The sequence below is a fragment of the Alligator sinensis genome, unplaced genomic scaffold, assembly GCF_000455745.1.
Source record: "Alligator sinensis unplaced genomic scaffold, ASM45574v1 scaffold787_1, whole genome shotgun sequence".
In the NCBI taxonomy this organism is placed as follows: Eukaryota; Metazoa; Chordata; order Crocodylia; family Alligatoridae; genus Alligator; species Alligator sinensis.
This window is the reverse complement of record NW_005841911.1, coordinates 3102374-3116846: the sequence shown is the minus strand read 5'-3', so window position 1 is coordinate 3116846 and position 14473 is coordinate 3102374. Positions and strand designations below refer to the sequence as shown.

General features: G+C 40.8%; 1 protein-coding gene across 10 annotated transcripts in view; it reads right to left on the bottom strand.

The window, feature by feature from the left end:
• Window positions 1-14473, bottom strand: part of LOC102371371 (multiple epidermal growth factor-like domains protein 6) — a 316432-nt gene that overhangs the window by 66561 nt on the left and 235398 nt on the right. For 8 of the 10 annotated variants that reach the window (XR_003092868.1, XM_014517486.2, XM_025198034.1 and 5 more), the window contains 8 exons: window positions 12252-12374; window positions 11492-11614; window positions 10257-10421; window positions 7520-7651; window positions 3412-3540; window positions 2821-2949; window positions 1999-2133; window positions 469-600 (listed from right to left, as the gene is read on the bottom strand). Coding sequence is in view for 9 of the 10 variants with exons in the window: in XM_014517486.2 (XP_014372972.2) it covers window positions 469-600; window positions 1999-2133; window positions 2821-2949; window positions 3412-3540; window positions 7520-7651; window positions 10257-10421; window positions 11492-11614; window positions 12252-12374 (1068 nt within the window). In the remaining variant the exon portion in view is untranslated. The remainder of the gene's footprint in view (window positions 1-468; window positions 601-1998; window positions 2134-2820; window positions 2950-3411; window positions 3541-7519; window positions 7652-10256; window positions 10422-11491; window positions 11615-12251; window positions 12375-14473) is intronic. The other 2 variants (XM_025198036.1, XM_025198037.1) reach the window with 2 other exon arrangements.

The window sequence follows — 14473 nt, the reverse complement described above, 5'->3', positions numbered from 1 at the left end:
AAAGAGGAGAGGGGACAAGTGTCCATGGGGATGCTAGTCCCTATTTTCATGCAGCTCTCAAGGAGCCCAGGGGCTGAGCATTGCAGCTTACACTCTCTTTTCTCCTGCCATTGAATTCAGCAGGGGAGGGGGAAACAGTTAAACAGCAGTGGTGCCCACACCTGGGTTCTGGAGATGCCTGAATGCAGCCACTCCAGACAGACCCCTCATGGACCAGATGGTGAGTTCAGACCTCATGGCATAAATGAAGCTCCAGCAGGAGCTGCCACTTGCAAGCCAGTGAGCTCAAAGAGCTCACGTACATGTAGCACACAGCCAAAAAGGTGCAACTGCACCACCATGCTCCCTTGGATCCACCTCTGTCTACATTTATCCCAGCCATGCAGTTGGTCTAATAAAAGATCACCACAAAAATCCTTGGCCCTCTACTGATATACTTCTTATTGAAATGTGTATCCAGATACCTACATAAATGGCACTTTTCTCCATGGAAACCAGGTGGGCATGGATGCTTGCATTCTCCTGTCTTGTGGTCACATAAAACATCAGAGCAGTTGCACTTCAGTTTACAGCCAGCTCCATAAAAGCCAGGCACGCACTCTGAAAAGAGAGCGCACACAGAATATGTGCAAAAAAAGGAGTAGCTGAGAAAACTGAAACAAAAAAGTCACAAGATAATTTGGCAACAATATCTGAAACAAATTTTTAGCTATGTTACTGACTGCTAATAGTTTAGCTACTGGATTACTGTTCAAATATCAGCCAAATAACATAGTCACATTCTGGATGAGCAAATAAATAAGTACAGATTTCAGGGTACCTGATTTGGGGCAGTATAAGGTATTATAACAAGAGTAACGAGCAAGAAACAACCCTCTCAAAGCAAAATTCTGCTTTGAAATACTTTTATGAATCCAGTACAATCAACAGTGGGATTTTTATGTGTAATTCAGGATTGAATTTGGTCCTAATTGTCCTCTAATTTAAACTAGTTCAACAGGATACATTTCAGTAGGATTGCAACAGCTGTAAGCTGTTGTTAGCTGTCTTTGTACACTTTCCATCTCAAAGTGTTATATGTATAAAGTACTTACACAATAGGTCTCCAATGCATGACCGGGGTCTTCATTACAATAGACAGTGAAAATAATCAAGATATAGTTTTCACACAGGTACAAAGGGTACAAGAAGTGCTTGCATTCACAAGAAGAAGCTGTTAAACATGCCTTTGTAATAGAGTCAGTTGAGTGTCCTGATGCTTTTACTCCTGATACCTGAAAACTCTTGCCTTTACAGCCACTGCTGCTTTGTGCCTTATGGAGAGATCAGAGGTAGGAAAAGGGCTAGTTCCAAACTGCTTTGGAACACCACCAACAGAACTAGGAGATACGAAATATCATCACTCGTGCTAAACCTCCATCTCCTTTTTCCTCCTCAGAAAATCCTGTAAGGGGCTCTATGGCATTAGAGTTCAGAGAAGAATATGAGGCAAGCAGCTTTATTGCATTACTCCACTTCCCCCGCCAAGACTGTCAAGCATGAATACAGAATACAATTTCCTCTGCACTATCTACAAAACTTACAAAGAGGCAGAATTTAAAGAGCCGTAAACCATGCTCCAAAGAGTATGATGTAGAATTCATTCATAAATAATCCAGCTATCAAAAAAAAAAATGCAAGCACTGGCTGTAAATTACTGTGTCCTAAGGTGAAATCCTGACTTCACTGAAGTCAATGCCAAAGCTTCAGGTGTATTACAATTTCATCCCTAATGCCAATAGTTCAGCATAAGTCTGCTGGGCCAAACTCTCTCTCATTTACAGCCCTACAACCTTAGTGAAGTCAAATGACCACTGGAGATTGCAACAGGAAAACTAGAGAACTAATTGCCAAAATATATTCATATCTGGTATAGTGCCAGGTGGCTCATGAAAGGAGTAATGAGAATTAATGAATAGGTATGGCCTTAAAGGCAGAGGATCAGATATTAGGTTATACCTTTTTGGCACCTGCTCCCTTGATAACCTGGTTTGCAGGTGCAAGTACCATTTCTGGCATTGCATTCCAGAGTGTTCTTCTTCACACACTGACATTCTTCTGAACAGCCAGCTCCAAAGACCCACTTGGGACAGGCTGTAGCCAGATAAAAAGGAATTATTAACACTGCAATTATACATGAGTTATTTTTCAAACATCTGCAGAGCTGTGTGTGGATAAGACAACTTCTGTAAAGAGAAATGTGCATTTTACTTGTCAGCAAAACTATCCATTCAGAGACATGCATGCATGAGTGTGAGTGTGCGTGTGAGTGTATGTAAACTATAATGACAATTCCTGACTGAGCTGATCCATCTTATTTTGGGCAATCTGAGGTGAGTGCAAGAGGTAGTAAGCTTTAAAATGAATGCTGGTTGCCATTTTTAAACAAATATATTTGGGGCAAAATGACCTAATTTCCCCCCAAATGAATGCTTTCCTGAAAAAAACTGTGTTTTCACTTTTCTAATTTTTCAACAAACTATACATGAAAAAAAAAAAGCCGTTTTGTTTTTTCTCTCTCTTTTTTAATTCTTTATTCCCCTCTATCTTTTAGGTATTAGGTATCTGGTCATCTTCCTTTGCCTTTTTTGTGTGTATACTTTTGTCACTTCATCACCAAACTTAAGGATGTGAGCTGTCCCCCCCAGAGTTGATTGAGCAACATACTGTTAAAAACCCTGCTCAGTTACAGCCATAGTCTGTATCCTTATAGAATCTTTTCACATCTATCGTGCTCTTTCTGTTTAAAACAAACAGCTCAGAACAATTACTGTGACTTACTTAGATGGCAGAAACGCCCGTATAATCCTGGGTCACACAAACAGGCTCCATACAGTCTGTGGCAATAGCCATTATTGGCACAGTTACATTTCTTGTTACAGTTCTTCCCGAAGAATCCTTTTGGACAGCCTAGAGAGGTACACGTGAACAAAATGATCAACAAGGCAGCATCAGGTCTCTTTCTGTGAAATACCAAGCCAGCCTTGTTCTAGCATGCTTTCCATAGCAAGCATCTGGGGGAAATTTGACGCTTTTCTTATTAAGGCACTGTACTATTACACAGGAGATCTCAGTTCAATTCTGGCTTTGCCACGGTCTTCTTAGCTGACGTTGAGATAAATCTGTCCCTGCCTCAGCTTGCCATCCTTACAGTGGTGATAATGCTAAATGCTTTCGCACACCTGTTGCCTCTCCTGTTTTTTCAAGACAAGGAGGGCAAGGCAGGACAAGATTCAAGAGTATGTGTCTATGCCCACCACGTCAGCTGTAGACTTAGCTCTCCTATGTGCAAACTAGTGAAGACAAGAAGAAATGGGCAGTCACTAGGTTCCCAGACAGAAATTATACAGAGCAAAACACTAGCAATCATACCATCCTCACAAATCTTTCCACTAATTCCCAGTGGGCAGTGACACTGTCCGGTTACAGGGTCACACGAGCCTCCATTCTGGCACTTACAAATGCTGTTACAGTTTTTCCCATAAGTCCCTGGAGAGCAAGCTGCAAAGAAAGCAGAAAAGATGAATGGACTAAGTAATCTCTTCATAAGTTAGAAATGAAATGAAACAATGCTTTAGTCATCAGAATAATACAAACAATTAAAGGACAACTCCGAGCAAGCATCTTTTAAATTATGCCATGTTACTGTTGTTTCCTTATAGGATGATAGCTGTTCTTCTGGTATTTACCACAAGGTAATTAAAAATGACAGCTGAAGTAACCAGACTCAATTATCTGAAGGGAAATATGCCTTAGCTATAGTCTACGCCTTGCAGAAGCTCTGAAGCTTCATAGATATGTTATACTGTCCAAAGGTTGAGACATAACAACATATGACTCCATGGCGTAAAGCTCTGATGGCTCCTGTGAAAAACATATCTGTGTAATAGAAAACACCTCAATTATTTTCAGCTAAAACTGGTTAAATACAATCTTTGGACTCATTTTCAGTAACTAACTTAATTGACATGTTATCATTACATGCTAAGCAGACAAGGTTCTTTGGGTGAATCTGAGATCTTTTATTAGACCAACTAAATAGTTGGAAAACAATTTTTAAGCAAGCTTTCAGGTTCAAAAACCCTTCGTCAGGCTAAGGAAGTTTCAGCAGTTGGTGTGTGCTCTTCCTGGATGGAATGAAAAGTAAAGAAGCCAGGGGCTGGGCTGGTGTGCATACAAGACAGGCAGTCAGTGAAAAATGTAGATTGAGGAGTCAGTGGGTGAGAGACAGGCTGGGTGTGGGGGGAGAGAAGGGGGATGAATAGTGGAGAAGTACCTGGGAAGTCAGCTTCAAACAATTGCAACCCATACTAGAAAGAGACCCTATTCTTAAAGAGATCTTCCCAGAGCCACCCATCCTAGTCTTCAAACAAGCACCGAACCTCGCTAACCTCATCACCAGAAGCAAACTTCCTCAGGCCCAAAGCACACCAAATGAATCCAGACCGTGCCATGACAAGAAATGCAAAACCTGCCAACACATCTCCACCCCCCACTATTACTACATCCCACAACAAAGCCATCAGCATCCCAGGATCTTACAGCTGCACCTCCAGAAATGTAATATATCTCATCCAATGCACCAAATGCCCTGATGGTAATTACGTAGGAGGGACCAAACAACAACTGCACACCAGAATGAACGCACACCGGAAATCTATCAAAGACAGAAATACCTAATTACTGGTGGGGGCACATTTCTCACAAGAAAACCACTCTCTCTCCAATCTCTCAGTCCTGATCCTCAAAGGAAACTTAAAAAACACTTCTCAGAGACGAGCCTATGAACTTCACTTCATCAACCTCCTGGATACTAGAGATCATGGACTAAATATAGATACTGGATTTATGACACATTATAACCTGCCTGACATCTGACTCCCCAGGTATCTCTCACTTTCATCCCCCTTCTTTCTCTCCCCACCAAGCCTGTCTCTCGCCCATTGACCAATCAATCTACATTTTCACTGACTGCCTGTCTTGTATGCATACCAGCCCAGCCTCTGGCTTCTTTACTTTTCATTCCTTCCAGGAACAGCACACACCAACTGCAGAAACTTTCTTAGCCTGACAAAGGGTTTTTGAACCCAAAAGCTTGCTTAAAAAATGTTCTCCAACTATTTAGTTGGGCGAATAAAAGAGAACAGATTCACCCAAAGAACCTTGTCTGCCTATGTCCTTAGACCAACACGGCTACAACCTACACCCCCATTACACACTAAGAAACTTGAAATTCATCATCAATTATCCTTTGATTTTCTTTCATTCGTTAGGAAAATTAAGCTCCTGATTTCTTCAATAGTTTGGTTTCTTTTCAAAGTGTCATCTATGCTTTTTCTTTAAAGAAGGAAGAAAGGAATGAAAGAAGGAAAGAAAGAAAAAGTATTTATAAGGATCAAATCTTGATTAATATAGAAAACATTCTGTACTTATCTCAGTCAACACTGACATCAATGAGATGAGACATAATTCTGTATGCTTTTTAAAACTAGAAAAGAATTCTTTTGGATCAAATGGAATAACATCGTTGATAAGTATAGAAAAATGTCTCAATTATTAATGCACATGATATAATACTATTACAGAGAATATGAGCCCTGCCTTAAATCTGTGCCTGAACAAAGAGACTATACTGCAAACACAGGTTGAGAAATTCCAATTGAGTTACCAAAACACATTAAAATATCCTATGAGCACTATCTGTAACACACAGCAAAACTGAAAATTATCATTTTAACCTTCTTGGCTATTATTCTATTACCAATGCCCCAATATTTTCTAACTAAACCCATAGTTCATCTGTACTAGGAACCTGCTTCATTTTCATTTATTTTTGGCAACTTGTTGGAATCCCTTCCTTCTTTCTTTTGCCCTCGTGTCTGCAAAAAAATCTTGGAAATGTTAGGGTGGTGACCTATTGAGGCTACTGCATAGCACTGTCTCAAAGTTCCTTGGCCCATCTATCAATGCAGGTTTCCCTCACTTTATGCAGGTTCTGTGTGTGTGAATTCGCTTTTATGTGATGACCCTTTTTATACCAAAAATTTGTTATGTGAGAGGTAAATTCACTCTTATGTGATTGGTGTGGTGGAAGCCCACAGTCAGCTGCTTTGTGCGGTGCATTGTGGGAGTGACAAGCACCAAAATATAGTCTCCTGTGTGGATCTGTGCTTCTTGTCTGCAACACGTGTTTCTGTAGTTGCCATCCCCATTATGATAGTGCCCTGTGCTTGTGTGTACTGTCTGCTATTGATGAGTACAAAAATTGTCTTGTAAAAGTGGTAGGAATGGGTCTGGGGGTCAGTACAGTCAAGGTCTTGGAAAGTATCCGTATTTGTTACACTGTAAAGTGGGTTCCCCTTATGGAAATTGGAGTTATGCGCCATTTTCAGGAACACATGTACAGCATTAAAGTGAGGGAAACCTGTATCACCACATTGCCTGTTATCTTACAGCTTGTTAGCTCTTTGGGGAAAGGACTCAACCAGCTGTTGGATAGTAACCCCGGGGCCCTAGTCTCTAACTAAAGCTACTAGGCACAATGGTAATACAATTAATAGAAACGCATACTGAATCACTAACAACTGTTTTGTTAAAGCTTGATGATGAAGGCACAAATCCTGACTGCCTTTATATAAATAACAGGCTAAGTACTGTACATCAAGACATGACCATTCTTCCACGCCGTTTGTTTTTTCCCCACATCCTCATGCAGCAGAAAATTCTTTTTACAAGGAAATAGGAATAACAAAAAGCAAAGTTCTTGTATTATAATTTCCTTTATAAAAGGCACTGATGTACAGGTCAGAAGCACTTAAAGTATTTTAAGCAGTAAAAGTATTTTAAGCAGTAAAAGCTCTAATACTAAAAAAGAACAACTCTCAATAATGTTTATAAATTAAAAAAACAAAAGTTCAGAAATAAAGGCCTTAGTTCACCAATGTAATAATAATAATAAAAAAAAAATGACAGCATGCCTGAACTTGGAAACTTGGAAACAACTAAGTTTACCTTTGAGTCAACCCAGACAGCAGCAGCATATGCCAGAAGAAACTTCTAAAATGCAGCTAATCAAGTAATGGATTACAGTGCGCTAGGTTTGCTGCAGCCTGCTCACATTCTGGGGACAGCACTTTTAGGACTTTACAACAAAATAAAGAAGTAGCGTGGGATAATGTGTTGGTGGTACAGTATTTGATCCGTGCGGCAATACCAGGGGCTTACCAATTGCATAATTCAGCATCCCTTACCATTTAGATTTAATGTGCCACACAGGACATGAGGACTTCATGTCAAAATCAAGATGCCACTGCGTCCGTCTCAACTATGATCAAATGGTATAAATGCGAAATCTTTCAATGAGAATTCTGTTCCTTTTCAGAACAAAACAAGAACAAACTGTTTCTTATACAATTGCCAGAGCAGAGCTCTAGGGTAAAGAACATAACTCTTGGATCCCATCTAAGCATCCTGTACTCACTTTCATTACAGATCATGCCAGTCCATCCAGGCAAACAGATACATCCACTGTTTTCACTGTTACATGTGCCTCCATTCATACAGTCTTCACAGCTCAAACTACAATCATTGCCAAATGTGCTATCCAGACAAACTGAAATAGAAAAAGCACAAAAACTTTTGTGAGCACAGGGACATAACACTAATAAACTTCTACCTATCTGGTACCATTCCAGATATACAATGCAAAGAAAGAACTTTGTAGAACTTTTTTGTAGCATTTAGATTGTGGTTTGGATGGTTTGAATAGGGATGATCCTGCCTCAGTCAGGGGGTTGGACTCAGCCCCTTCCAGCCCTACTTCTCTATGATTTAATGAACCTCATCAATTTAAATAAAGCATTAAGAGTATTATTGGTATTATAAATATACCTGGATCTTTCCAAACATCAATATGGGTTCCCTCACAATTAGGGAGAACTCTCCCATTTAAATACAATAAGCATGTTGGCTGTGTCCTCAGTTTTGGGCCTCCGTTCTAGCACTGCCCAGACAGAGCACATGTCTGCTTTTCAGAATATGCTGTGAGGTTGATTGCAAAGAGTTGCATCCTAAGCGAGAGGAAGTGCGAGGCTAGGCTCCCTGTCTCTGGCGGTACTCATCCAGCAAGATACTGTAAATCTTTGCCAGAGAGGGCTAAAAAATACTGCGCCTTATAGAACTGAACTATGTTTTTTCAAAAGAGGTTTTTTAAAGAGAGGATACCATTACTTCAGTTTTCAGGTCACATCAGGGGAACACCATAATCATAATATATTTAAAAAGCAAATTTTAAAACTATTCTATGAAAGTCTATCTTAATGCAAGTTTATAATCTTTTCTGCATATGAAGAGGATTTTCACATGGAGAAACAAATCAGTATCTAAGTCTCTGTCACGCACACATCTACCATTTTCCTATATCCGCTCACAAATACAAGCACTCCTGCTGCATGAAGTTTGTTGAAGGCTAATGAGCCAAATGTTACTTCTTTTTGAAATATCTGCATGACATTACAAGCCCATCCTTTTGATCAGCTTTTTGCCTCAGGTGGTTTGTGGGACAGGACTGATGGTTTTTGTGGATAAGGATTTTGATGAGGCCTTAAAAGGAAGCTGACAGACTCCTTCAGCTAACATTAAGTCAGTGGGTTGCTTGTTTTTCATCGGTAATTCTCTATGTGAGATCAGATTTTCTAAAGCACTTAGCACCCAACAGCTCCCATTTAGGAACTTGTATAAGTGGCCAGCATTCTAATGCATTCAGAAAGCAGCTAAGAACAACTTTGAAAATTCAGCCCTAAACACTGGAATGTAAAATACCTCTGGAAAGGGTAACCAATTTTACTTTAACAACATAATAAAAGGCAAAGGACCTGTCGAAAAGACTAACTGCTTGCAATATATTATTGTTTTAACAGGCGGTTTAGTTAAAATCTACAGCACAGCACAGAAAAGCACTTGAAGCCAGGAAGGAATTATTTTCCATTTGAGAGTTAAAAGGAGTGGCTAAACTTTGAAAAAGGTACTTTCACCCTCCATTGCCACTAGCTCCCTGGGCATCAACATTGTAATGGTTATGCTCTGGATCAGCCTTTGGGAGAAATACAGAAGCTCAATTACAAAGTTATGAGCCTCCCCCCAAATTATGTTAACTATGAAAAACAAAGTCAGTGCTGGTGATTCAATGTTAGGCTTTGCCTTCTATGCTTCTCATTCTCCAGGTGGCAATACTGTTTGTCAGATTCCCAACTGGTCGTCAGCCTAACAGTGTCTAGCTGTGGAATAGCGCCTGCTGTTAACTGTTTTTCTAGCACGACTACCTTCTGTTCCATTCCTGCCGTACAGCATATAGAATTTTTGAGGTTTACACTTTCCCCTTTATACATAAAAAGTAAATGCCAGGATCAGACCCTGAATTGTACCTGTGGAACATGGACTCGGGTGTGCAATCAGAACTAGTTAGACTCTGAATATAAATGTGATACAATACAAATTGGAAAGAAAAAACCCCCCAAAAAACCCAGTCCACTCGTGAACAAGTAATTCGCCTACCAAGGAAAAAAACAAGGTGACTTTTGAATCCATAGTAAAGCGACCAACTCTCCATGTTTGTCCAATACAACAGGGCTATTGAGTCTTGAGTTAATTCTAGGTTGAAAAAACAATTGGATGCCCTTAGCATGGATTTTTATGCCCTAGCATAGATCCATGTTCTAGCCTGGGTTTTTTATGATTATATATTATAGTTTCTGACCAGTTTCAGTATCATCATTTCCTCTACATACTCTGCACAAAATAGGTAGTCCCTACATTTCTTTCTATAGGTTGTCTATGAGACTGGTTTTCCAGCAGTACCAACATTATGGAGAATTTTTCCTTTCTGAAGCAGCAATGATAAGGGCTGTTGATAAGTGTGCTGCCCTTGGATTATTCTTCCTGCAGCTGCCCTCAGCCTGCAGAAGGATGCAGATACCTCCGGCTGGCTGGTGCACATTCTTTGAGCAGAAGGATGCAGATACCTCCGGCTGGCTGGGGCACATTCTGTGTAGGGAATAAAAAATTTGGCCCTCTGCTTTTTCTCTCTTCTTCTATCAGCTTTATCCTTCCTGAGTCAGTCTTATTTTTTCTCTGACATCTTTCCCAACCCAGAGACTTTCCCACTCACCACTGTCATCTGTTTTCACCCCTAGAAACTAGAATCATCTTTAGTTTCTTACCAACTTTTTGCATGAGAGTGAGTTCTCCTCGCACATCCTCATCCTCGTAGAAAGGGTCTAGTGTAACAGCATATTTAAGTAGCTGAGGTGGTCTTCTGAACTGGAGATCTGGAATCCTAGAGATCTCTAATTCTTCTTCTTCCTCCTTATTCAGTTCATCATTATCTAGTGCAAAGAATAGAGCCATCATTAGAATTTCAACTTACTGCTTCAGTCTTTAGATCTTCCTATTAGGTATAACTGAAAAATCTAACGGGGTAAAAGCTGTTTCTAAATGTACAGTACATAATGTACACACAGTTATATCCATTTCTAAAGGTACAGTACATAACGTATACAGTTATACCTGTTCCTAAATGTACAATACTCAGTACACTGAGGCACACATGCTCCTCTTTATTAACTCTGTTAGTGGAGTACACATGAGCAGGAAAAAGGGAAAGAACAAATGGGCCTCACCCCACATCTTAGCATTAAACTCTAGATTTGAGGCTGGAAACAAGTCTGGAGCTCAGTATTTCTACATTGGGCCAGAACTGAAAACATTGAAGTTTAGTTGTGGATCCTGAACCCTGAATGTTTGAGAGTATTTGGGTCTAGAATTTTTATTTTAGCCCATGGTAGGGGGTATAACATTTGTTCAATTTATGGATTTATGACTTGGACCTGGTTCTAAAATAAACACAAAAATTTGAAAATCCAGCATTAAGAGACTGTGGAATCAGTTGACCTACTTTTTGCAGTTGGATGAAACTTTACACTCTTCCTGTAGTTTAGCACGTGGTTAAAATAGATAAACAGACACATGGCCAAGCTGGGCTCTAGTTCCAGTGTTAGACACTGACTTTAGTAGAGAAATTTGTATTAGTTTAACAGAACGTAACTTGCTTAACTAGGTTTTTTTCTCCCACAAGATCTCTAACTTCCTAATATAACTAAAGTAAGGGCAATTTAAGTGTGTGTCAAAATAACAGAATTTTTTTTATAAAACAATCTGAAATTTTCAAGGCAGCTGGTGGGAGGATTTGCCCATATACCTTCCATTACCCTTCTCACCAAGCCACAATCTTGCACGCTTGTGGGGGACCAAATCGCTGCACATAGCTTAGACATCCTTAAACATCTCAAATTGGACTCTCAACATTTTTTGTCCCTTCTGAAAACTCTTGTCTCAGAACTCATGTTCTAAGTCAACAGGAAATGCTGAATTGTCTTCCAGCGTTACTCTGACTTACTGATGCAGGTCTGCCCGTTGATACCAAGTACGTAACCTTCCTCACACGCACATTCATATGACCCCAGAGAATTAACACAGACTTGGTCACAGTCACCATTGTCAACAACACACTCATCTTCATCTACGTAAAAAAAATAGAGGATCATTAGGCAAAGGTTAAACCAGCTTGGCTAATGCAAGACACCACTGGAAATTTGTTCAAACTTTAAACAAAATTTATCTGTGTATTCTGAAAACTTTGCTTAAATTTGTTTATTTATCTCCATTTGAATATACCTGGTACTCCTTTGGTTCCCACTAGCAACAGAATTATCAAAGTATTTCAAGGCAAAAGAAAAGAGGCTATTTTGCCATATTTCAGGCCCAAATAAAATTATAACCCCCCCCCCCCAATGACTGCATAGATCCAACAAGTCTATACATGCATCTTGACCTGTCCATATTTAGCTGGACCTCCAAATATTTTGTTGTTTACCTACATGTAAAGTACTTTGGCAGTTACCTTTTATGACAGCTACATATAGTGTGTGTGTGTAGGCCCTTCAGTCGACTCATTTCCTGCATTCCTGCACAAAGTAGACCTGCCTGTTACTCAGTCCCTGTGTTTTGGGGATCATACTGCTAAAATCCTATTGACACAGCAGTATTTGCTGCCAGGGAAATTGCTATGAAATGCTGGAATGAGCTTTGAAATCTTTTCTCTTCCACCCCCTCTTGTGATCCGAATCAGCCACAACCAACAGTGTTAAGCCATTTACCATCACATCCACAGCCATCAATGTTAAGCTGGAACCCTGCCTTGCATGTGCATTCGTAGCCACCTACATAGTTGATACAGAACTGAGAACAGCAGGCCTCTCCAGTCTCACACTCATCCAGCTCTGAAGGAGAAAGGAGCACTTCAATTAGGTTTACAAGGGCAATTCAAAAACAAGCAACCTGTTCGCTTGATTCATGACACTGAAAGACTGTTATTCTCACCCTGTTGGCTACTTTAGCCCATGCAGTTTTCTAAAACAGATTCCCAAGATATTGCACTCTAGTGGCCAGTTTTCCTATGTTCTGTTTATCACCTCCAAGTCAAAAATATTTGTTTGAATTTTGAGAATGGGCTGTTCACCAGATCACTGCCATATAATTAGGAAAGACATTGTCAGCATTCAATAGCAGAACACTTGCTCTATGTTTCTTCAGGGCTAGAGCAAAGGCATTCTGGTCTGTGCCTGGGACTCGGAGGCATTGCCACGACAAAATAATTAATCACAAGAAGGTCAACACTCCAGGATATAACAAGCATCTATTCAGCATTAATCTGTAGCTGATCATTTTCATATGAATTTTTTCAACCATCAGGTCTATTATGACAGAAAACAGAGCAGAAAACAGTAAGCTCCAATTCAGTGCGGCACACTCAGGAAAGAAGTTACTTATTCGTATGCGATTTATATGCAATATTTTTTAATAAATCAACTGCCACCATTTTGTTGCATCTTGTTTACATCTGGAAATATGTACGGTCAAAAACTGCCGTCTTGGCGACTGGGAACAAGAATCAAACTGTTTTCTTTTAACTGCAGGCTCTCAGCTGATCTCAGCCCTTTTAGTTTGTTGAGCTATTAAGTGGTTTTTCAAGGGGTAGCTTGTCAATGCTGAGTTCGCAAAATGCTTTTGAACATTAACTAGATGAGCAACCACAGAAGCAAAAGGTCAGTGTCTCAATTAACCTTGGAAAGGCGACCAACATTATTAGGAAACGCAGACAAGAGAGGAGAAAGAAAATGTAATTAATCAATTGAGGTTAGAGGTTAGCATGCAATTGATTAATGCAGGTTCTTTGAACAAGGAGTGTTCCTTTTCCAGAAGTGTCACCAGCAAAGCTGCCCTGCAATATTTCAGATGATATCTTGTCTCCTGGTTCTATTAAAAGCTCATCGAATGCCTTGGAATGTGCAGAGTACAACCAACGAAAAGGAGATTTTTGCTGTCAGAACAACTTTGCACTTCCTCTGCTCTCTTCCGTTGAAAACTTCATCTATGCTGTCACCTCTTTCACCTTGGCTACAATAACTTTCTTTGCTCTGAATTCTTCATTAGCAGGGGTCTAAATAAGACTCCAGCCAGGCCCTGAGTAATCCCACAGGCACCCAAGGTCATTTTAGAAACCAGTCCAAAATGACCCTTCTGGTTTTAACAATTCGCCTGTCACAGACCTCTACCTTTCTCTTCCTTCTCATCCTATCTAGTAGCCAATGTTTACTACTTTCTACAACCAAATTTTTGATAGTACAAATCTTCACATATCTATTATGCATTACAATATTATAATTGCCTAGTCCTTCTTAAGCTAGGGTGAGCAATTTTCTGGGTTCGAGGGCCACTTAGGAAGTTTTAGCGAGCTGTTGCAGGCCTGGATTGTAGGGGACAGAGGGAGTGGGGCTGACCTGGCCTGGTGCAGATAGGGGAGGGTGGGCTGACCCAGCCCAACCTGACTTGGTGCAGTTGGGAAGGGGAACAACAATTGATCCTACCTGGCCCTGGGCCTGTCCGCCCCACACCCACCGCCTGGGGCTCTGGATAGACCAGGCAGGCAGGGTCTCCATGAAGACTGGCTTGGGACCCCCATGGCCAGGGCATGCTCGGTTGGGCTGATGGGATAAGGCCATCAGAAAGTGGGATGCACAGGCAGGGTAGGCATCAGAGCGATGATAATGTAGAGCTAGGGGCCAGGGCAGAGCCACAATCCACTTCCTGCATGTCCCTGTGATGGGTGCTGGTTCCACGGGCAGGGACACCCAGATTGTGACTCTGCCCCAGACCCCAGCTCCACACTGTCACTGCCTTGCAAACCCATCCCTGAACCCAGCCCCAGCTGCCCATCCTGCTCCCGGATGCTGCTTTCCACTTGCCTGTGGCCCTATTCCATCTGCCCGTCTGAGCGCGCCCTGCCCATGGGGGTCCTAGGCTTGTCTCCATCGAGACT